This window comes from Dermacentor andersoni, chromosome 4 (assembly GCF_023375885.2).
Source record: "Dermacentor andersoni chromosome 4, qqDerAnde1_hic_scaffold, whole genome shotgun sequence".
Lineage (NCBI taxonomy): Eukaryota > Metazoa > Arthropoda > Arachnida > Ixodida > Ixodidae > Dermacentor > Dermacentor andersoni.
Window position 1 is genome coordinate 29,760,672 of NC_092817.1, and position 25,476 is coordinate 29,786,147.

At 45.0% G+C, this 25,476-nt stretch overlaps 1 protein-coding gene across 4 annotated transcripts in view; it reads right to left on the reverse strand.

Annotated features, from left to right (window-relative positions):
* LOC126536840 (uncharacterized) overlaps nucleotides 1-25,476 on the reverse strand; it is a 271,240-nt gene that overhangs the window by 97,975 nt on the left and 147,789 nt on the right. For all 4 annotated transcript variants that reach the window (XM_055073552.1, XM_050183850.2, XM_050183849.2 and 1 more), the window contains exon 2: nucleotides 4,455-4,518. In XM_055073552.1, coding sequence (XP_054929527.1) covers nucleotides 4,455-4,518 — 64 coding nt within the window. The remainder of the gene's footprint in view (nucleotides 1-4,454; nucleotides 4,519-25,476) is intronic.

The following is a 25,476-nucleotide window of genomic DNA, read 5'->3' on the forward strand; positions in this document are numbered from 1 at the left end:
ACTACGCTCGGACAGAATTCGTTTGTATAGTTACTGGAGGTCGCTAATCCGAGAAATACACCTTCGAAGCGCGTGCGCGTGCGCACGCACGCACGCAGAGAGGGAAAAAAGAGGAAGAAATGCAAGGATGTCCACCAAGTGGCATCCGATGTGGTGGTTTGCAGTGCATAGAGGGAAGGGTAATTGGGAATTGGGAAGAGGGAAGAACTAGAGAACTGAGGTGATGTTGAAAGCGTGTTAAAAGGCAGTCGTAGAAACCCCGTCGTTTGCAGGTCTCATGTGGCGCTTTGTGCCGATGATGCTCAAGTCCAGGGTGGTCGCAATGACATCTGAGGAAGCCCTTCCGTACAATCAGCTTACAGCATAACGTAGAGACTGTCTCTGATCATCAAAATAAAGGCTAGTATAGCAGAAGATGTGTCCGATGGTGCACTCTACACCTCCTCCTCCGCCCAACGTGCCTCCGACGTGCAGTCCAACGTGCACGAGCATCCATGGATTGGCGGACATCCGCACCTCGCGCCTCTCGTTGTCCTTTCCCTTTTGATTGCTATGCTGCTGCTGGAGGACACCCTATTGTGTTTAGTCAGGTAGTCATACTATGGCACGTGACGTCTCCAGGCGCACATCCTCCCTCATCGTGCAGGGACCGCGATACGAGAACAAACAGCCCGAGAAGATCAGAATCGAGAAGGTAAATGTAAAATAGAATAGAGTAGCAGAAGGGGACCGACTATCTTTCTCACAAATGCTTCTTCTTGTAGGCGGCGCGAACGTATAATGTGCACCCCAAGCACTGGAGATGGGCTGATGCGAGATGCAAATGTCCGCACGCACAAACGTGCCTATCTAGATGGTAGGGTGGCTTATTATTATACACGTACTTCGGTTTATTAAGTTAACGATGTAACAGTGTCGCTCTTTTAATTTCCCGAAATAAAAAGAAATATCAACCATGGTATTAAACACCCTTACCACTCTGGAATTTGTCGGTCTGTTCATTTTCACGGGCTCAGTTTAGCCACACTCTGCCCTCGGAAAGAATAGGAAACAGAGGAGATATACGCAAAAAAATAATAAATACAAAGAAACACCCTATACTATAAACATAAAATATGGCTTCTGAGAAGGCACCTACTTGCTGGGGTAATGTGATTTGCATGAACCGTGTGAGGCGTCGTCATAATTCTGTTCTCATAAAAGTAGCTTCAATTTGTTAAATGGCACTGATGCCTTTTTTGGAAAGCGAAGTGTTGCCGTTAAATTGATATTTCTATATTTAAGTGTGTGAGGTCTCCATACATAATACTTCTCGAACATTCTCCTAGTGTCCATGTTATTCTTTAAGGCAAGTATTATCTGTGTTAGTAATGAACAATTTTGTTCTTCTGACAGGCTCAAGAGGTCAGCGAAATATCACGAGCATATGACTTCGAGATACACCGCCATCATAATTTTCTGCTGCAAGAGACCCGCCTGAGTCGACAAAACGTATTTCTACATACTCATAAAAGAGTTCTCCGAATTTCAGTTTCACGGAAAGCTTTCTGGAAGAGAAAAAATGCCGTTTTACCTCCAGTCGTGCATAAATGAGAAAGCATTATATTTTTATTAGCGTGATAGAAGGAGCTATGCTGGCGCATAAACACGGGTCGCCGGCTACTCCTTGGCTCTTGAACAGGTGGCGCAGTTACATAAATAGCTTTGCGTACTTCTTTACATACTTCTTTGCGACGAAGGGCAGAAAAAGAATTAACGCAAACACAATGACCTTCTCACATAGCACTCAAAACACCACCACGAAATCACAAACTCTCGAAGCTACAAAGCGAATTACAATGATATCACATATCAGAAATAGTGACAGTACAAGGAAAGAACCCTCTCATAAACGAAATTCTTTTTTACATGGATTCATGACGCTAAACAATGTTGCTGTACTCAATTTCTTTAAATGAGTATTTTTGCATGACTCTTGTTCGATACAGCCCCCAATAATTTCTTTAAATTGAGTGGTTTACTGTCTAATATGTCATTAAAATAATTTAAATCGGCATCTTGGTGGGTCATAATGCCTTTATGCTATCGCCAGGCCCATTTAAATTGTACACCAAGCTTAAACTTAGGACCGCGCTTTTTTTACGCTGGAAACATTCCATACGTAAGGTCCTTCTTGATATACAGGGTGTTTCAGTGAACACTTTCACACATTTGTTAAAATTCCTCTGGCACATAGCATAGTTCTAGTCCATGATCTGGTCTACTCGAAGAGGCGGCCATTACTTCTGCAAGAAATATAAATGCATAATCGGCTAATTAAAAATTGTTCACTAAGTAATATTGAAGTAATTACTTTATGGCACATATTGTAATATACAAATTCTAGCGGGTGAGACTGCAAGGCATATCCACTTGAAAATAATTGTACGGGTGACACCATTTACCAGATATGCGCCATCAAACTTGCAGTAAAAATGCATGGTCGTTCCACTTACTTTTTTAACAAATCGTCTTTTTTTATTAATTGAAGCATAAAAGCAACCGCAGCGCCTGTGCATTTCTCCACAAAGTTCGGGAATTATTATCTCGAAACTGGTGCCATTCCGCGAACTTGTTTCAAGTGGATCCACCTTGCGAACTCTCCGGCTAGAATTTGTAAATTGCAATATGTGCCATAGCGTAATTAGTTAAAAAGCTTGGTTAATATTTCTTAATTACTCGATTATGCATTTCATTTTCTTGTGCAAGCAATGTCCGCCTCTTGAAGTAGATCGGCTCATGGAGTAGAATTGTGCTATCTGCAACAGGCAAATTTTTAAAATTTTTGAAAGTGTTCGCTTAAACACCCGGTATAGTGTTTCGAACTATAGCATGGTGCTTCAATGTGACATCGGAGTTATGACTTTGCATGGGCCACTCGGAAAACGGTTTCATTAGAGCGAACATTGGCCATCGTCATTGGGCAGGGGCGGGTGCATACATCGTAGAAGCTGTTGCATAGCACCGATATGTTACTATACTAGGGGCGAAGAAACCAAGAAACACTGTCAGAATGGTTTCTGGATAGCAAGCAGGGTTTGATTGACAGCGTTCAAATAAGAAGAGAAATGAAAAAAAGAAAGAAAAAACGTCGAGCCCCCAATGTAAGTGTAAGCACGAGATGCTTCTTTCTGCATTGACATCACACGTTTTCAACTTTTGATTGTGCAAGGATTTTTTATTATTGTTATTATTACAGGACATTTAGGAGACGTTGACATCTTTACGTGGCGCCTGCTACTCCTTCACACGTAAAACGAATATATAATAAAAAAATCAAGCTGGCAATGAACAAAAGAAAGGAAACAAAAACAAGAAAATCAGACTCACGTCCACTAATATGCACTAAAAACAGGTCGCAACAGAGACCATATAAAACACATAGGAGCGAAAACCCAGCTCACATAGACGCACTAAATGCACATGGATCCAGCCACTGGCATCAATACAAAATGCAATCAGTAATTTCCAAGGATATTACAACCAACCAGAAATCTCTGGAGGCCCAGCAGCACTCGCCTAGCAGCATGCAAACGTTAATCTGTGGGGAAGCGGGCAGGCAGGCGACTCAATAATGGCCCCGCAAAAGGATCCGTCAGTGATTGCATTAATACATGCACGGAGGCTCGCATGCGTATCCGCGACTTGTTAGCTTTTGGTGCATTCCTGCTCGAGCGCACTTGCATGCACAAGTATGGTTATTTCCATTACAAAAATTTCTTCATCTTCGACCAATTTCCACAAACGTCTGCTAAACTAAGATTTTGTATGTCATGAGGATACACTTTCCGTTTGAAGAACACCAACGCCAAACTCAGCAGGAAAACTCGCAACTAGGATTTTCAACGATGAACTTTGGCGCTCGAAAATGCTGCGTTGCGTTAATTGGACTATATGACTCTTTCTTTTCTTTTTCTTTTTTTTTCGCAGCGTGTGGATCATTGGTGGTCAAAACCGGCGTCGGCCTGATCGAATAGGGATGCCTATATTGAGCAACTACATAACATACTAGAGTCCTTTTCTTTCAAGTCACGCTTGCAACTATCAGGAAAACCACAGACTGGTGCTTCTGCAACAAACACGCACGAAACCGACGTTCGTTGCGGGCGCTTGTGCTGAGCAGCGTTTCGGTCCCCTGCCTCTGAATAGCATTGCTTGACCGACAACTTGCGCTTCGCCGATTGCCACCTACAGCGCAGTGCGCATTACAGACAGACGTCTGGGCGCTCACATCGAAGGCCGTGCGCACACCAGAAGCCAGCAATTGGACGATGAGATGCGCTTGCAGAGGCTGCAATGTCCTGCAACGCCTCGTGCCACGCATTTCTCGTCTCCTATCTAACTGCGCGTCGATTTACGAATGACGCACGCAAGGCGGCATCGGGTCCATCTCGGAGAAGTGGGCTTCCGCTCACCTGGGTGTTCGATGACCGTGTGCACGTGGAAGCTTCCCGCCACCATGATAATCGAGTACAGGAGCTGAAAAGGTCGAGGAAAAGGATAAACAGAAAACGCATTAGCCGAACGCGCACTCCAATTTCGCGCTACGCTATATATAACACGCGCCACGTCTGAGTCAGCTTCTCTATAGGGTTCACGTTTCTACGCTTACACAAATCCGCATTTTTTTTTTCTTTCTTGACTTTATTTTTTATCGTTTTCTAATGTATCGTGCTTCGCGAAGAAGCCCACGGGCATAAGGGCTAACCCCTTATTGAAGTCGCATTACGTTGTGGCAGCTCGATACGATCTCATTTAATCGAGGGTCTAGTGTGAGTGACTTGTTTGAACGAAATCAAAAATGCTCGTAGCCGTCGTGTCACCGGCTTTTCCGCAAACAATAAATAGTTCACTGATGAAAGTACGATAACATGACGTGATATGAACGAAATGTTCCGGCAATAAATTGCATTTCGTAAACTTTCTTAAATAGTTAAGATAGAAAAAAAAAAGAACAGCAGCGGAACGGAACATTCTGCACTTTTCCAGCCTTATCCCATCCCCCTGTGCACAGTAGCCAACCGGACACTTAATCTGGTTAACCTACCTGCCTTCCACCTCTTGTTTTCTTTCCTTAAACACAAGTCAATCGAATAATATAGAATAAATATACAAACACGCAAGGACACACTGAGTGTTATTAGAGAGATATAATGTCGCTTTCAGTAAAGAAAAGGTAATGCTTTCAGAGATGATCACTGTAATGATGCGTTATGCCAACGCTCAAGCAACCGTTCCATGCCGGAAAGACTATCATCAAGCTTCACAATTTTTAGCCCCAAAGCACATCTATGCTGTTCAAACTGATGTCAGCTTATGAAAGACCAATCTTCTATCTAATCTAATATTCCAATCTAATATTCCGATCTAATATGATAATTCGGAAAGTTTGTATTGAATTCTGGGGTTTTACGTGCCAAAAGCACGACTTGATTATGAGGCACACCGTAGTGGGCGAGTCCGGATTAATTTTGACTTCCAGGGAACCGTTACCGTGCCCCCAATGCACGGGACACGGACTTTCTGCATTTTGGCCCCATGGAAATGCGGCCGTCGCGGCCGGGATTTGGTCGTGCGACGTCGCGCTTAGGAGCGCACCATAGCCGCTAAGCGTCCGTGGCGGGTTTGTTAACGTATCACGCGGCTTTAGCGATCGAGACGTGGTGTAGCGCGCCGAATGAATCGGTTTTCTGAAGCTTAGTTTAACCCCGCACGTTATCAGTTACGTTAACCCTGGTGCGTTCGTTAAATAACTATCATGTTTTTTTCTTTACTCCTCCACGCAGTTTACGCGCTACGAACATTACGCGAATTAATCACGCAATTGCCTCGTTAGCGGCCGCTCGTGTTACATCCGGTCTAAAACGTCAGGGTCTAAAACTATACAGCCACGGAGCCAATGGTTGGGAGTACAACGTTAACAAACCGGCTTAGTTTATCAGTACCTCTACGAGCCGCATGGCAGACGTAGGCGTCATGTTGCCGGCATCTGTTTGTTGCCCGGCATCGGAACGCCGTTGCCCACTTACCGCAGTGTTTGAGTTCCCACTTAACGTCTAAAATAACAGCCTATCAAAGGCTGAAATAATTATTTCGCGAACTGCTCCAAGCAAGTTTTTGGGAGATTACGCAGGCTGACTCCTGACGAATATCCTGACGGACGCAACGTATACGTATAAGCAAGAAGGATGCGCAGCCGGGTACTACAGGTTTTCCCGCTGACTTTAATCCAAGCGCCGGTCAATTTCATCCAAGCGCCTGTCAATTTAATCCAAACGCCAGTCAATTTAATCCAAGTACCAGTGATTTTAATCCGAGCGCCACTCAATTTAATCCAAACGCCGGTGAATTTAATCCAGGCCTAACGGAATTCAAGAATCTTTGAATTTCAAGACTCCCGAAAATTTGCGAACATATTATGAGTTAATACCTCAAAAATGAAAGAACGAGGTGGGAGACCAGTATCTATCCTGCCACGTGACTAACGACAACTTTTGGAAGTTTCTATTTTCTATTTCGTTATGAGAGCGACACAGCGGATGAGGATTCTCGTAATAGATTCAGAGGAAACGTCAGCATGAGTACGTTGAGTTAATGATACACATGCGATGTGGTCATGGCTATAAAACGAAAGAATAACGAGTGATTAGATGATAATCACTATGTCCTTGCCGGGAGGCTTCTGTCGCTAGCGAATACGATTCACTATTCTAATGCGATATCCGCAGCCTCTAATCGAACACCTGGTCATCGCTACCACTACAACACTCTTGAATAACATTTATTTGCATAATACATCTAACTGATATGGTCGAGTCACTAGTGAGCATAAGTCAAATATAATGCACAGTTCAGGGTTCTCGATGTTTTGCAAAACATAACTTCATATATATCCAATGAAATGCGATGAAACGAGTGACTCACTATGCCTACTATAAACTCGTATGCTTAAGTCACTGGTGAATATTATTCACCCATTTTACTATCACTGAGGAAGCTTTCACTTGTGAGTGCCGTCAGTAGTATCAATCAAGCTGTAGCAAGATGAACACTTTTGTGCTACCACTGTTAACTGATACCGCCGAGCCTTTAGTGATCACTAGTAATGCGCTTACTGCGATGTTCTACAATTTTCATGCAGAATAGCGTCATAGATATAAAATGAAATGTAATTCAGACGGAAATTCAATAACTATAATTTATTAACTATAGGAGGTACTAAGGTTGATTCACTAGTGATGAAGAATAACTTTGTGTAATGCGATGGTCACAGCGATCATTCATGCACGGCGCCAATGTTATAAGTGAAAGTGTCAATAAATGAGAGTTTTAATCAGTCAACATTGCTAATTGACATCACAGAGTCATTAATGATCACTAGCGATCAGCTCTAATCGGCGTTCTTGTACTTTTTATCTAGAATAGCGTCATGCATGGCGAATGATAGGTAATTTGAACGATGATTCAAGACTAATAACCTGGAGCTGCTAAGAATTAGTCACTAGTAATCATGAATCACTTTGTTTGGTATGGGAGCGGTAGCCACAATTCCTTCATTTTGCCACAGGTATGAATGTGTTTCCTTAATTACTTTCCTCTGAGATTGCTGATGTGATCGAATTACTGGTGGTGAGTAGGGACTATGTTCAGTATAATGTTCTCGACTACTCACAAATCACAGCTTCAGGGACATAAAATGAAAGGTTTCTCAAAAGGTGATTAAGTTATGACAATTGTGAACTGAGAACTTTGAGCCATAGATATCAGTAATTCTTTTACCATTATAGCGTTTACTTGTACGCGCTGCAATTCAGTAATGTTTCCATAAACCAGCAATAATTTGAAGAATATAAAGAACATCAGCGAGTGACTACGTGCAAGATTGATGGGTGCCGCTGCTAACCTAAAGTGACTTGTGATCACTAGTGGCAAGTGCTTAGCATGTCCTAGTGTGCCTTTTTCGCTCACAGCGCAAGATCAAGGGGGGAGGAGAAAAGAAAGAGGAAAGGCAGGGAGGCCAACCAGACGCCTGTCCGCTTCATGCACAGCCCTTTCACATTAGGCAAATAAGAAAAGAACATTCCTTGCGCACCTTCTAGGAATTTTTAGCCTTCTTTCCATACCCCCTCTACCCCCCCTCGTATATTATGTTACACGCGTCGCTTCATAATTTTCATCATCTGCATTAGATGTACAAAATCTTAAAATTATATATGAAAAAAATATTCCAGCGTCCACGTCATAGCTGAAGGTTATCATCCTCTTGCAACTGTGTAAATTACGTTATGGCGTAATTATAACAATGAAAATTGTAAAAGAAGCGTGACCGAGATGTGACAGAAACTTGATCCCGTGGCTACTCCGATTTCCCTGGGAGTAGCTCAACTTTAGTTAGCGGCATGCTTTCTCTGTCTCTTTATCCCGGGAGGGCTCCGCATCGCGGCAAACCGAGTTGGAGCACGGTAAGAACCGTCAAATGTACCACGACATAGTACAAAAACAACGCACGTCAATAAGTTAATTCTTTCTAAAGGTATTGAAACGTGCGATACAGAACGGAGGAAAAAAAGTGTATGGTGAAGTTCGTACACAGGCAAGATAAAAATCGGGAAATTGCAATGACGAGAAGTTTAGGGCTCTAATATCCCTTTTTAGTTGCTTCCAGGCCACTGTTGCATCATGAGCAACGAACTCGCCGATGAAGCTGCTAGGAGTGCTCACGAAGATGGCGTGCACAAACTCATATTCCTGTCATGAACAGATGCAGCAACAGCGCTTCGCATGGTCGCATGTGATTTCACACGATCCACGCTGGACATGCCATGTTGCTGACATACCCGTTTGCATCGCCTAAACCAATCCGTCGAACTCTGCATTCCATAGGGACTACTATCTCGAACCAAGACGACTATTCTCTGTCTACTGTTTTATTTAGTGTAGCTTTTACGAATACTTTTGCTTGGCGTTCTGTCACCCCCGTTTTTTTAATGTGTGCGTGTGTATTCATTTTCTCTCTCTATTTCTCTATCCCTGCGTGTGCTCTTCTTTTTTATCTTGCTCTCTCTCCCTAATTTTGTAACTTAGCGCGGAAACGAAAGACGAGACAGAAGGGAAACGACATACACAAGCGTTACATTACCCCCTCCTCAGCGCAGGGTCGCAAAGTTGATGCATATCTTTCAGTTCACTTGCCAGCCTTTCGGACCTCTTTTATCTGTCCCTCTCTCTCTTTTTCTCTTTGGCGTTTTGAGAGCTGTCTCTGTTTACAAATCTAAAAAGAGACGAACATGATCAAAGTACCTTCTTCACAGCTACAAGAACTCTATTTAAAACGCTGCAATGACACCGAAGAATATCTCTCAGCTGTTAATACTGTGAGAACTCTATGAGGAGGTTCTCGAAAGAGGAATATGTAGTATCATTTTGAGCGAACTCCGTGGACGTCAGTTTCTTGGTAGACAACAAGAAGTAGGGCGTCTAAGGTGGGCCAACATGAGGTGTATACTGCGCAAGAATGCGTCGTCTATATTGTATACTGTCGACTTTCAGGTTTACTAAGGAACGAAAAGATTCAATATTCTGCAGGAAGCCTGCACATAACAACATATCTGCGCGGACAATGACGCAGCATGCGAGCGTAGTCTAATAAGCTCAAGACGGGAGAACATTTGCGAAGGGTTCCATAATTACGCCCAGAAATGAAACGAGATACTTTGGCATCGGTCATCCACTTAAGGGCATTCGCAGAAGATAATATCTTTCCGCCGTGCATCGTGCGCTGCTCGCTGGCCACGCGAAGAATTCTTTGCGAGGCACTTAAGCACGCTGATCCGCGCGTGCTTAATGCGATTTCTCATTTCAAGCATTCGCTGAGCCGAAGCCAGTTAGAAAGCCTTGAAGCGTGAAGCGACGGCCTTTGTATCTGGCCGCCTTGATTACCGGAGGAAGTGGATTTTCAGGAACCTGCTGACCTTCTGATAACGGGATCTTCCACGAATTACTTTGGTGTTTGTATTGAATACCCTTCGCGCTTCTTCGGGTTCTTAAAGGAACAAAAACGAATTCATCATAACAGGTTGCTGAGGCTTGATAAGTAACGCGCATGTAAGTACAAAAGAAACCTCATTAAGACTGCCGTGGCTTCTGTTGCTTTTTTGGGTGCAGCATGAAGCCGGAGTCCAGCTCACGTTTCAGTTTTCCCTTGTTTAGAGCTTTAGTAGTTTCTTTTGACCTTGATTTTATTAGTCCCACTACACACTTAATCTATAAATTCTAAACGGTGTAAGAAAAACACTAGGGCTTTTGTGACTCCGATAGTGCTGCAATATCCCCCTAAGCCAACAAAAAAGATTTCGTTTGAAACTGCCCGCTTGTGGCATAAAACGTCCTTGCTAAAAAACACACACAGGTAAAGCGTCACTACTGACACAGTGTGTGCTCCCCGTCCTTCATGTGTTTAATTGCGATGCGAGAATAGCGGCAAACTTATTTATCGGATGATACACAAAAGCCGTTTTGTATCGGCCCCACGAATACTCAGCCGATTAAGGACGTTCTTGGCTTACCTTGCTTTCGAAAACCCGAGAGAGCGCCGAAGTGTAATATTGCGGACCGATGCTAAATAAAAGTGCGTATTGAAGATGTCGGTGAGTTCAACACGCATGTTGAATGCACTGTTGAATATTCAAGGCAAGAAGTGTGATCCTTTTCAAAGTAATCACAATGTGCGCCGTAGGTTCGACAAAGGGAGCGTTAATTCAAGTGGCATATGTCTTGATTTTAGTTACTACTGCTCAACGTCCAGGTATACCCACTGTAGTTTAACCTCGCGACTTTTCTATTTCAATTGCATGTGCGCGGCATTGATCTCGTTTCTAGACGGACTGCAGTCATATTATGCTAATTTTATGACAAAAGGTGGTGAGCGCAAATCTAGGGTAATTAGACACTGGTCTTATTTGCCTCACCTCCGGCGGAAATACCAAGCATCTTCTAGCTTTCACTAAAGTTTCTCTCTCTCTCTCTCTACACCGTGGTGCATGACATGCATTTCGTTCTTTTGCACTTTTTGTGTTTATTGACTTGCTTGAACACCGATTTATTTTGTTGATGTGCTCAACTATGCGTTAAGTGAAACATGCTTTAGTTCCTTCTACGTTACTAGTTCAGCATCCTCGTATCTGCATATACCAGCGCAATGTTGGGCGCAATGAATACTGTAGGTTTTCTTGATTATTCATTTTCGTGTCACGACTGATCAATGAACAGGGACTGCGAACGCAAAATATAAGTGATGGTTAGCGATAACAAATTTGTCATGTAGCTTCTGGCGTAACGCTGGCCGACAAGTGACTAACCGATATTTCGCCCGTGTTCTTCCACTAAACCAGCACTGATAGCGCCAAAACACAGCCGTAGTTACATTTGCAATTTTCCTGCACTGGCTCCCAGATGATAAATCCTTCTCTTTTACGAAAAAGTGCTTTTCTTCACGAGAAGTTAGCCTCGCTATTAGCTGGTTATATTTTATTGAAGCTTTGCTAGTTAGATACATGTGGGAAACGAGAATGTCTGGGGTAAAATGGGCTTGTTTGTTTGCGCTTATCCCGGCGTCTGAAACGCCAATCAAGCCAGCGTATGACACCAATCTCACATCCTAGCATTTGAGTGGAGTGACACCAAGCCGTGAGATGTCAAAGTTCCTTTCGGCGACCGACAAAACCAACGGCGAGATATAGCCAAAGAAATCGGTAGTGTGCCGCTGTTGCCTCTATTCAATGCTTTCTTCAGCTCGATTATCTGTTTCTTTGTTTATTTAGCGATAGAGTAAAATGTTTACCAGTGCCAGATAAGTGTGACGGCACCAAATGTAGATCACGGAAGGGCTCTCGGAAGCTCCTTTCTCTTCGCGTCTTTAAAGGCACTCACAGGAGGGGAACCGCGTGGGTCTCACTTTCCGGCTATGTCGCAGGGCGTATACGCACCGGACGTCCGAGCAGTGGTCGCTCACCAAGCGTGCGGCGTCATGTTTAATTCAGCCGGTCGGGGATCGGGCCGCGGCTACGCCACGCGTCGCCGCGCAGCGCGCTCGAAAGCACATGTTCCCGACAGCGGCGCCGCGAAAGGCTGACATCCATTGCTGACGAAGCCGGCGCCAGCCCACTTGCACTCGGGGAAGGAGGGGGAAGCGCGAACATCGCGGCCAAAGGAAGCGGCTTCCCGATCGGCGAGGCCGCGCAACAATTAGGGCGGCGACCACTTGTGCACCGTCGCCCTCGTTTTCTCTCCCAACCTTTCTTTTTTTTTTTTTCGGTAGTGCTTAACGCAATACATGCTTTCTGACGTTGGTAAAGAAACGTTCTGTAGATTGCGTTCAGCTTCAGGAACGCGAGTGGAAAGTGCACGAGGGGTTCCGGGAAACGTAAACTGTTGGGCAGGCGATAGGAGGGCAAAATGTCTGATCGTTATTATTATTTTTTTTTTTTCAGAGGGACAACGAAGCGACGACAAATGTTGTCCGGTAAATGGCTAACAGCTACAAGTACGTTAGGCGACTAACCACGTTAAATATTCCGACACGATACTTCCCCAGATATACTACCCCATGAGTTATAGAAAGCAAATGATAATAATAATAATAATAATAATAATAATAATAATAATAATAATAATAATAATAATAATAATAATAATAATAATAATAATGAGAAGAAGAAGAAGAAAGAGAGGCGGAATGCGATTTTCCCTCAGGACTTTAATTATGGACACTGATTGAACGTCCGAAAGCAACAACAGGACTATGGCATACTGATGGACGCAGTGGCACGGAATTCAGAATAATTTCTACATCCTGGGGGGCAGGGGGGATCTTTCTTTGTGTACGTCTTATTTATGTGATGTCTTTAGATATCTTGGAGTTATGTTTTCACGCACGTATGCCACGGCCACCAACAATGTGGCCACGAACGACAGGCTTCGGGTTGACATGGGCTTAATACAAGCATGTAGGCTTCGCCGTCACTTCTTTTTCAGCTAACATGTTTTCCCTTCCTGAATGTCCACCGTGTACTCCACTGTCTTCCTGCGATGCGACTCTTACATTTGCACCTCTTATGTAACACACCTTTGTTTTATGTAACACCCGTCTTAAGCTTAAATAATGTCAAGCGAATCCATACATCGAAGCAACCGCAGCATTTGTGTTTCGAAGAGCAAAGAAAGCAGAAGGCAGCGATATTAAACCGAAAAGCACCGGGCTGGCTACCCTGCGCTGGGGACATAAATAAGGAAATAGAAAGTCTAGAGAAAGAGCCAAAGGCGAAGGAAAGAGATATCAAGAACTGCAGCGAGCTGGGGCATGAGGGAACGAAATTATTCTGAAAAAAGTGAAATACAACATTCACCAAAAATACCTTTTGTTTGTTGCGTACCATTTACTTTTTTCAAAAATTTTAGACACGATTGGGGGTTCAGTCTCCTGACAACATTTATTTGAAACAGGTCTTCCCACGGAATCTAGTCAATCCGGATGCAAAGCTATTTGTCATCGGGTGCCGAAGTAATTTGTCTACCAGCAGGCATTCGCACCGTCGTTGGTGTGTGAGTCTCAACCAGTGCGCCACCACTCAGTGATTATATAAGACAAAAACAAAGACAAACAAACAGTCAGGAAATCGCTAGAGTGCAAAAAAGGTTCGACGACTCAATTACGAAACGGTTTAGGACAACATAATGCACTCGCCTTAGCGCTGGCCCTTATCGAACGGATCGGCATGGACAACCGGGCTTTGAGCAAAACACGTCTAGGAAAAACTAAAGTCAGTACAGCAAGCAATATCGCTCTCCCAGCACAGTGCCACTTTGCTGGCAGCGCAAGAAATCTTGATGTTCCTGCAATCATTGCGTCTCGTGGAGAAAGTTGAAACGGAGGCCTCTCTGATGGCAGCGGGAAGTAGACGTAACCACGCAGTGACAGCTCCTTCCTTGAGTGCTCCGAAAATGACCGAGTCTGTTGTGACTGCCGGATTCGTGCAGACGCATCGTCTTCGCTCTAGTTCGCTCGAGTGCCAGAAGCGTCAAAAAGGCGTCGTTTGGCGCTCAACCAGCGTTACGTAGCGCTGCTTAACGCGAGAACGAACGAAATCGCCAGCGATCAGCGTCCTGCTTCACAAATGGCGCGCACTGTGGCCGCTGCTGCGAGCTGACTTGATATGTCCCTACATTGCAGAATGTGACCGAGCCTGCTGTCAGTGCCCAAACAGCGTAGGGTTTAAGAACGGGTCATAAAGACATCCCACTTGTTTATTTTTCCGCTCTTGCTTTTATCGAGCAGTTGTGCCGTCTTGTTCAGGCACCAATAACAAGATGTACAAGAATAATACTAGAAAGAAGCGGAATACAAACCTCCGAGCGCAGTAAACAGTCAAATAGGCATCTTTCTTTCTTTCTTTCTTTCTTTCTTTCTTTCTTTCTTTCTTTCTTTCTTTCTTTCTTTCTTTCTTTCTTTCTTTCTTTCGCAAAAAGCAGAGGGAGGGGGGCGATGCGAAATTTTTTCATCAAGATATGGATCCCTGCTTCAAACACTCTGATGAGATCAGTGTAAACAGAGCAGATTCCAGTTTCTTAGCCTTATGAAAGTACACATACCGCTCTGCTCTCGAATTCTTGCTGAGTTTCATCTTACAAGAAAATTACTCGCTTAGAGGCTGCTGCTCCTAGCAATATTTAGACGATGGCAGAACCAGGCAAATTCAGAGGGTATAGCTTATCTCTTTCTTGCAGATTGCAGCGGTGATCATCTAAGGTAAAGTTGCTAATGAAACTTTGAAACGTTGGATGCTTGATATGCTTCTTTATCTTTTCTGTAAGACTTGTGTCAGATGTTATTATTATGTCACCGCATTTAGGTGGAACGACAAGGCACAATTTTGTTGCTTTTGCAGCTTTCCGTAATTTCACTTCACAACGAAAAGTTGTTTCAATCGTGCATAAAACATTTCCAAAGTGACACGCTCCAGTGTACAACCTTAAAGCATATCTTTGTAGAACTCACACATTTTCTTCTGCTAGTTTTCCTATTTCTGTGTCTACAGGAAATACAAAGGGCGTGAGCAAAATTAGAGCCTAGTTTATTTTTTTTTTTAATTCACGGAGACCCGAGGTCTGTTACAAAATAATATAATGGGAACAAATTATGTTGTCTCGCTAGATTAAGAAAAAAACTTTGGAAATATGCAGCATTTCTAACAGTTGTTTTAACTAAGAGTAATCAAAATAAATTCGTGGGCTTTACGTGGCAGAACCGCAATCTTACTATGAGGCACACCATACTGGGGAACTCCAGTTTACTTTGACCACCTGGAGTTCTATGACGTAGCCCCAGTGCGTGGTACACGAGCATTTTTTTTTCATTCCACCCCCATCAGAATGCAGACCCCGTGGCTGGGATCGAACTCGGAACCTCGTGCTCAATGTAAATGGCTGCTCCATATCCGCTGAGTAACTGTGGCCGGCAAACTGACCTGTTTGTGACGCTTGAATAGCTTTTTACATACTAGTTTACTGCTTAGGAGATGGAGAAGAAGGAAGGAAGGAAGGAAAAAGTAGAGAAGGAAAGGCAGGGAGGTTAACCAGTTTAGCTTAACCGGTTTGCTACCCTACACATGGGAGCGGGATGGGGAGATGAAAGATGGGGAAAGAAGAGAGAGAGAGAGCACACAGCACAGTACACACATCGTCCGTTAGAGTCCATCACTCTTGCGTGGTACGTGATATCACTGTCACAGCCGCTTGTCCAATCCCGTCTCTTTCAAAAACCGAAGTAGTCCCTTCGTCGCCTTCAGCTGCGATGTATTCTGTCAGCGGCATGTGAAAATCGTTTCGAGGGACAATGGTCTAGTGTCAAGGTGCGCTAGAACGGATGCCAGGGACTGTCGCTGAGCATTATATTCAGGACAGTCGCATAGAATGTGTTCCAGCGTCTCCTCGCAAAGATAGGCATTGCAGAGAGCGTTGTCGGCCACGCTCTCTCTATGGTGCACACCAACCAACCGGAGCAACCGTCAATGCCACCTGCCCTCTCTGATGCATCTCTGTATGCTAACTGGACTCCGCCGAAGAGAGGCGACTCTGCTTTATCGCTTATGGCTATGGGTGGCTTTCACGAAATCCTACTCATTTCGCATTGGAATGGAGAAGAAGAGCAGCATTACATGAAGCAGCTGTGATAAGCTGCAATGTTTCCAGGGACACTGAATTCGATTTTAACACTGTCTGTAGCTACAACGCAACCACATCTTCTTGCTCCAGATTTAGCACACCAAAATTTAAAGAAAAAAAAAACAATACGTGGAGCGGGTATCAAAGGATTCGTTTTTCAAGCACCATTACAGGAAATTTTTCATTTCACTTTAACTTTTAACTTGCATGCGCATTATTCTTTTCTGTATTTTCCCCCTTTATCGCAAGGGAGATTCTTTATTTTCTTTCGCCGCAGTTCATTAAAGTGTGCTCGACAGCATTAAGGGTTATTGTGTGACAAAGCCAGCTCAACATGAGAAAAGCAGAAAGGCAAAAAAGTAAGAAGTCCCGTTATCATCCCCCTCCCAACAGTAAGGTAACCAACCGGGTACGTCCTTGGTTACCCACCTTAGCTTTACCTCGTCGTTCCTCTCTCTCTGTATCGCTTCATATCGAAATTTTATTGTATATTACAATTCGACAAGTGCAAAATTAAGATAAGGCAGGATATGCAAGTTTCACTGCAGAATAGGTTATCATCACCCTCATATGGAGATGGGCTTTCGTAACATGAGCTTTGATGAAACTCCTGAGTACGAGTGCACTAACACCTTTTAAAGGCAATATCGTCATTGAAGCTTATGGAACAACACTATAAGCGTTGTGCCTAAATTAAGTGCGCACTAACTGCTGTAATACATTTGCCCAAGAAATGTCGCACATACTTTAGAGTTTGATGGTTTTCTTTGTTCGTAGTGTACGTAACTGATTTTCAATCATTTGAAAGATGAGATATCGACTCTAGCACTCATATTGAGCTGCCTAACCTGGCCACGGCAGTCGCTGCTTTTCGTGTTCAATCCATTCCGCTTGCGTAAATTTTATGGATGTTTGTCATATTTATTTAGAATATTCGGAAGGCTGCATTCTTATTTTCAACAGCTTCCTTATTCAACAGCTTCCTTAAATTAAGAAAGATTGTTATATTTGGCCTACCCTATTCTTGGGCCTCTGCGTAGGGTATATTCTTGACCGATCTCCGAGAAAAAGGGCATGTACCATTCTGGAAGAAGATGTTTAGAATAATAAAATATATTTAAATGGGTGTCATAATCAGTTCTGCGTGTACCCCTCCTGACCCTTCTTTTCTCGACAAGAGAGAGAGAGAATAATATAGGAAGGCAGGGATGTTAACCAGTCAATAGTCTGGTTGGCTACCCTACGCTGGGGGAAGGGAGAAGGGGAAGCGAGAGAAGGGAGAGAGAAGGTGTAGATACGTATACGGACAGCACTTGAGTTAAAGACGCTCGCGCAAACCAGAAGTTCTGAGAAAGCATAAAAGTGCCTTCACTGCCTTCTGAGCGAATGATCGGTCGGGACGGTGCTCCAGTAACGTCTTTTCACTCAGAGGATGATCATCTAATTTCCTCAATGTGTTGGACAAAGATTGTCTTTGTGCATGAAATTGAGGACAATGGCACAATAAGTTTTCAATGTTCTCCACGCATCCGCAAACATCACATGCAGGACTATCAGCCCTTCCAATTAGTGCTGAGTAGGCATTCGTGAAGGCAACTCCAAGCCATAACCGACAGCGAAGAGACGCTTCACGTCGGTGTAGACCGGCTGGAGGTCTGAGTTGAAGTTACGGGTTTAGTCTATGCAGTCTTGTGCGCCTTGTATGTGCGGTGTTCGACTCTGCTAAGGAGATCGTGCGTGCTAAAATGCTAAGTTGTCTCGCGGCGTCGGTCCTTGAGAGAGGAATGGGGACGCAGCGGCCCTCGTGGTTTGATGTCTGAGCTGCCTTATCGGCGTCATCATTTCCTATGATACCGCAATGACCTAGTATCCACTGGAAAGAGATATCATGGCCTTTTTCTCTTAAGTGATGGACAAGTTCCACGATTTCGCACGTGAGCTGATCGTGAGCTGCATGTCGGAGAAATGACTGCACACATTGCAAGGCCGGCCTTGAATCGCAGAAGACTGCCCCTTTTCTAGGATTTTCAGCCTTTATCACATTAAGCGCGTCGCGGAGAGCCGCGAGCTTTGCAGCTGTAGACGTAGTGACATGGGAAGTCTTGAACCACTGGGTTATTCTCATTGTTGGTATAACTACAGCGCCACTGGAACTGGTTGATGTAGTTGATCCATCAGTGTAGACGTGTGTGCAGTCGCTGTATTTCTAATACAAGAGAAGTAAAGTTAGTTGCTTGAGCGCTGATGATGGCAAGTCCGACTTTTTCTGAAGTCCTGGGAGTGTAAGGTTTACTTGAGTACGGCGTATACACCATGGAGGAATGGTAGGCCTTGCCGCAGTTGTGTAACCTGACCTGAGAGAGGCACGGTGCGCGAAGATAGTCGCACTGAATCTCGTGTGGGGCCTATCTACTGGGAGACTTGCGAGGTGGGAGGTAGGGGTAACGAGCGAAGTGTCTTATGTGCACACGCATTGTTTCAATGCTAATGTGTGTTCTAATAGTGGAATCTTGAGCGACTGCAATAACTTCAATCGTTGACGCACTCCACGATAGACCAAGGCATATCTTGAGGGCTTGGGCTTGGATGCTTTGGATTATATTCAGGTTAGTTCTGCAGGTGTTGGACATGACCGGTAGGCTTTACCACAGGAATCCAATAAAGAGGACCCTGTAATGTTGCAGCGTGGATCGTATTGGCACTCCCAGGTCTTTCCTGCAAGGAACTTGAACATATGGCAAATTCCTGTCAGGCGTTTTCTCACATAAATCACATGAGGGGTCTAGGAGAGATTTTTGTCGATGACCACCCCCAAAAATCAATGACTCCTGCTGTACGAGATCAGTTGCCTGCCGACGGATATCACGTATGGAGACATTAATTTGCTGGTAAACTCCACCACTGCACACTTTTCGTATGATATATGAAGTCCTTGTTCTCGAAGGTAGGATGATGTTAAAGTGGCTGCCTTCTGAACCCGCGCGCGAAGCTGCAATCGCGTCACACCCGACGTCCAAATGCAAATGTCGTCGGCATAGATGGAGAGCCTAACGGTGCCTGGCAGGATGTCGGCAAGGCCAATGAGTGTTAGACTGAAGAGCGTTGGGCTCAGTACTCCGCCCTGAGGCACCCCACGGTTACTGTAATGCGGGGAGGTCGGGCCATCCTCGGTAAGTATGAAAAAGGATCTCTTATGTAGATGGCTACTTATCCAAAAATAGACTTTACCGCCAAGTCCTACTGCCTCTAAGGCGTTGAAAATCGCTTCGTGCGTTACGTTGTCGTACGCTCCTTTAAAATCCAGAAACAGGGCAGCAGATAATGTTTTGCAGGACTTCTGGTGCTCGACGTACGTCACCAAGTCGATAGCGTTGTCTATGGAAGAACGGCCACGCCTGAAATCGACCACTGCATCTGGATATACCTGGTAATGTTCGAGGTACCATTCTAGCCGTGCTAGAACCATCCTTTCCATTAGTTTTCCGATGCAACTGGCAAGCGCATTTGGTCGGTATGACGCAATGTCTACAGGTGATTTGCCAGGCTTGAGCAGGGGAATTAGGCGACTGGTCTTCCATTCCTGGAGAACCGTACCTGTCTCCCAGGAGCTGTTGAACAAGAGCAGAAGCACTTTCCGAGCCTCTTCGCCAATATTACATAGGGCACGGTAGGTTATACCATCGGGTCCTGGTGAAGATGAACGCTTGCACAAGGCCAGTGCAGCTTCGAGTTCTTCTATGGAGAAAGGACGGTCCATGCGGGGGTCGCGTGAGATCGGTGTGTGGTGGAGCGTTGATGTTCCAGCGGAACTAGTTTCGCCAGCAATCCTCCTTCAGAAAGCTTCCGCGACGTCAATCTCGCTGCATTGTTGGTGAAGGGCCAAAGACTTAAAAGGGTGGCGCTGGTGAGGGGTTCCACGGAGGCCACGAACAGTTCTCCATATGTGAGACAAAGGTTTTCGTGAATCCAAAGATTCGCAGAATGACTTGCATGTTTGCGATGCGAGTTTGTCCATGCGACGCTGAATTTGCTTTTGAGTTCTTCTGGCCAACCTCAAGTCATGTACCGACTTCGTGCGCCTGTATCTCCGCTCTGCACGGCGACGAATTGCACGAAGCTTCTCTAGCTCAATGTCGTAATCGGTGCGTGTATCCGTTCTCGGAAGCGAATGACTGGCAGCCTCCAGGGCACTCTTTATGATGTCCTCTAGGCTGGAGGAGAAGTCATTGCGACAGCCGTCTTCGACAATTGATTTGAACATCGGCCAGTAGATACATTGTGTGGCGCCGGCTAACTTGGAGTCCGACAACCCTTCAATCCTAAGATAAGTGGGTAGGTGATCACTTCCCCGCGTTTCAATATTCGGAAACCACCTGACCTTTCTAGTGAAGGAGCGTGAAACAAAGGTGAGGTCCAGGCAGCTACAGTAGGTAGTTCCACGCAGAAAGGTGGGGCTTCCATCGTTTAACAAGCACAGTTCTTGTTCAGAGGCAAATGACACTATTCTTCTGCCTCTCGAATGTATCTTAGAACTTCCCCAGAGATGGTGGTGGGCATTAAAATCTTCAGTAATCACCAAAGGCTGTGGAGTCGCTGTCGTGATTCGCCGTAACCGCTCGCCGTCCAGCCGACTTGAGGGCGATATGTAGGCTCCAATTAATGTGAAAGTGAGCTTGCCTTTCTTCACTGTCAGACAGACGTACTGGTTTTCTTGGTCAGGCGACACTGGGTGATGGACATACGTAAGATCACGTCGCATGAATACGATGATCTTGCTGCATTCTCCGTGGGTGGCGGACATGAAACACTCATACCCGGATAGTCTGATGTTATCTGATAGGGGCTCGCAGATGATGATGACCGGGAACTTATTCGTGAACACAAACTGTCGAAAGTCCGACATGCGTGACTTCAGTCCTCTGGCGTTCCGCTGAAATATCAACGCGTTCCGGACTTCGTCACGAAACGACTGCTTCTAGAGAGTCATGAGCTGCAAGTAGTGGACTCAAAGTGTCCAGCACCTGTAGCGCGTTTTGCGCAGACGAATATCTCATGTTTGTAAGTATAACCCGAATCGCATTCATGAGCGACCACAGAATGTTGATGACCTGGAGGTCATCAGCCCGCGTAGCTTCAAAAGTTGCCGAAGACGTCGAAGTCGGTGCGGTGTGAGGTAACTTAGCAGGGAGTTGTGCCCTCGGTAGCTCAGGCCATTCTTCAGGACGGGCGAGCCTCTCCGCTTTGTTTGATTTCCTTGTATCTGTCTTGGTGGCGCTGTGCGGTGATGCGGCAGTCCTTCTGACGTTAGCTGGCGTGTTCCTATCTGCAGTTGCGGAATTTCGTGAAAGTTTTCGGTGTCGATGGCGACGTCGCCGAACAGCGGCAGCAGCCTCTCGGTGCGTTGAATGTCCCACGCCATTTGTTTTAGGATCGCGAATTCCTTCCGCATCCGCGGGCAATCCTTTGATGAGGCCTTGTGAGCACCACTGCAGTTACGGCACTTTAGAACATGTGCGCTGCAGGCGTCTTCTGAATGGGACTCAGAGCACCGCGGGCACACTACGTTGTTCACGCAGACGCCCTTCACGTGGCTAATCTTGCAACAATTGAAACACTGGAGGGGCTTCGGTACGAATGGTCGTACTGGATGGCGGACATGTCCTACTTTGACGTGGGAAGGAAGGCTGTCTCCTTCAAATAAAATCTTCACACAACGTGTGTTTCCCAGTCTGAAAATCCTTGTAATGAAAGTTCCTTCTGTCATTGGCTTTATCAGTATTGGCAAGTCGTCATTGGGGATGGCAACGTCGACGTCATAAATGACTCCCGCAGTACCATCGCCGCCTGTAGGGATCATTGATCGCACCTTTACATTGTCGATCTCAGTTATGTTACGTAGGTTTTGTAGGGCGCTGCGATGTCAGACATCAACAGCCAGGACATTTTTCCGCGAGTTTATTGGCACGTCCTTAATCTCATTTAGTGCGATTCTCTCGAGTAATGAGGAGAGGACCTGCCTGTTGAGGAGCCGCAAATTGGTTGCCGGGTCCACGGGCATAAAGAGCACAGTGTGCGGCCAGCGCAGCGGTGCACTCTTCACGGTAGAAGCACTTGGCGACGAAGATGCCTGCAGTAGTCTTCTTTTCGCTGATCTACTCATCACGACCTGTAAGTCATCGTCCGACGAGTCGTAGCTGTCCAAACATATCTCAGTGGCCTCGCTGTCTGTATCGCTTGACGCACTTCCACATTTCCTGGGCGCTAGCCGACTTGAAGGCTGCACATCAGGAAAGTCCTCTGAGGTCTCTTCATCCATTGCCGCAAGCAGGGAGCAGCAGCTCCCAGAAATGCAGGGAAACAAAGTGAAAAAGCGGAGACAAAAGAACAAGCGTTCTATCAAATAATCACTTCGTATTCCTTCCTCCTAATAGTCCAAGAAAGGTATTAACTGATACGCCACATTTCTCGACAAACATCATACGTCGCCTTCGTTCTCGTTATGTCACTGAGTCGATGTCTCACAATTGTGCATTCACGTGATTTTTCCTTTGCATTTCGGCATAGCTTGTGAACTGCGTAGTGCACAAATATGAACAGCGAGCGCGATGAAAACTCTGGCCTGGCCGGTGCATGAACCTCAACATTGCATGAGGGCACACGTTGTACAGAACGAAAATGAACACAGCTGTTTGCACCGCGCTTAGTTGCATGACGTTTACTTAACTGCTATATATAGTAGTTATACATATTATATATAGCAGCTATACATGGTAATTGAAATACAAATTCCAACATAAACGTCGGATATGGATAGTTTTTTCTTGCTCATTCTTGTGCGCTTCCTCTTTCTCTTATGAGCTGATCTCTCTATTCTTTAAGCAATTCAGCCATATGGGAAGTCACACCACCATATGAAATACCTCGCGCAAACACCTGATCATTGTACAGCACCACCTATAAGGAAATTAATATAAAATGCAAGAGTTGCTACTACGCATTCAAACGAACTCTGCAAAATAAGAAAGCGCATTTTTTGTTACCTTCGAGGCCGCTTTTAATATTCTGTACCCCGCGCCATCACCTCAAGCTTCCGTTACACAAATAAATAAGAAAAACACAAGCATCCGGGAAAATCACTCGTTTCGAGTTGAATGCCATAGCTAATGACGACAAATTACACCATTGCCGTTGACGTCCTCTGTGGTGAACATAACACTACGCCATCACGGCTGCCTTAGAATAACAGCGTGTCCTCAACGCGACGACACGCCACACGAGATCGCCGCGGCGGCTCGTGCAACAGTAATCATTACCGGGAAACGTATGCGGGGAGCGCTAACTGCGTCGCAGTGTATGTAGGCGCAGGAGCGCCTTATCATCACTTATGGGGTTCTGAACAAACGTATGCTCCTCTGTATGTTGTATGCGTGATTCCAAAGGTTGTATTTGCTGTTCGCTTCAGTTTTCTGAGCGCTTGCAGCTTATGCCGTACCCCCCGTGAGGAAAGCGAAAATAATTTTTGAGTGGTTATTTTGAGCCTTCAACGCAGCGCATCATCGTAGTTTGTGGTCGTTTAAAACGTGGGACAAAGGAAATCGCACTTAGCAGCAACGTACACTTCCTTTATTTTATTATTAATATTTTTCATCGAAAAAGCCTTTTTTTTCATCACTGGAAGTCGCGGATAGGATTAAGATGTGAAGGTCACCGCTTATTGCGCTTTTGTACGAGTTATTGGGGCGCAGATATTCGATTAGTCCTAAGAATTTTTTTTTCTTTTTTTATATTTAAGGACCAATTGTCTACTATATGCAATTGTCTATTATACATGTTTCTCGATCAGCATAAGACGAGATTCATGACAGAGAGCGCCCGCAATATTTATGCACTATGTTTTTCCATTCCATACACGTTATTTTCCGTCTTCCTTACTATTTCGACATTTCAGTTTGGAATAACAACTGAATTCCCTTGTGCTCTCTCCGGCTGCGTTCTCCGTTTTTTCGCACTGTTGTGATGAACGAAGACCGAGTCATTCGGACCTTCTCATTGTTCGTGCTCGTTGCATAGCGGACCGAATCTCGAATCTGGCAGTTTCAATGCCACAAAGCAACCTGCGAGGGTTTATTGGTCAGTTCATCATCATCATCATCATCATCATCATCATCATCATCATCATCATCATCATCATCATCATCATCATCATCATCATCGCCATCATCATCATCGCCATCGTCATCATCATCATCATCAGCCTGGTTACGCCCACTGCAGGGCAAAGGCCTCTCCCATACTTCTCCAACTACCCCGGTCATGTACTAATTGTGGCCATGTTGTCCCTGCAAACTTCTTAATCTCATCCGCCCACCTAACTTTCTGCCGCCCTCTGCTACGCGTCCCTTCCCTTGGAATCCATTCTGTAACTCTTAATGACCATCGGTTATCTTCCCTCCTCATTACGTGGCCTGCCCATGCCCATTTCTTTTTCTTGATTTCAACTAAGATATCATTAACTCGCGTTTGTTCCCTCATCCAATCTGCTCTTTTCTTATCCCTTAACGTTACACCTATCATTCTTCTTTCCATAGCTCGTTGCGTCGTCCTCAATTTAAGTAGAACCCTTTTCGTAAGCCTCCAGGTTTCTGCCCCGTACGTGAGTACTGGTAAGACACAGCTGTTATAATCTTTTCTCTTGAGGGATAATGGCAACCTGCTGTTCATGATCTGAGAATGCCTGCCAAACGCACCCCAGCCCATTCTTATTCTTCTGATTATTTCAGACTCATGATCCGGATCCGCAGTCACTACCTGTCCTAAGTAGATGTATTCCCTTACCACTTCCAGTGCCTCACTACCTATCGTGAACTACTGTTCTCTTCCGAGACTGTTAAACATTACTTTAGTTTTCTGCAGATTAATTTTTAGACCCACCCTTCAGCTTTGCCTCTCCAGGTCAGTGAGCATGCATTGCAGTTGGTCCCCTGAGTTACTAAGCAAGGCAATATCATCAGCGAATCGCAAGTTACTAAGGTATTCTCCATTAACTCTTATCCCCAATTCTCCCAAATCTAGGTCTCTGAATACCTCCTGTAAACACGCTGTGAATAGCATTGGAGAGATCGTATCTCCCTGCCTGACGCCTTTCTTTATTGAGATTTTGTTGCTTTCTTTATGGAGGATTACGGTGGCTGTGGAGCCGCTTTAGATATCTTTCAGTAT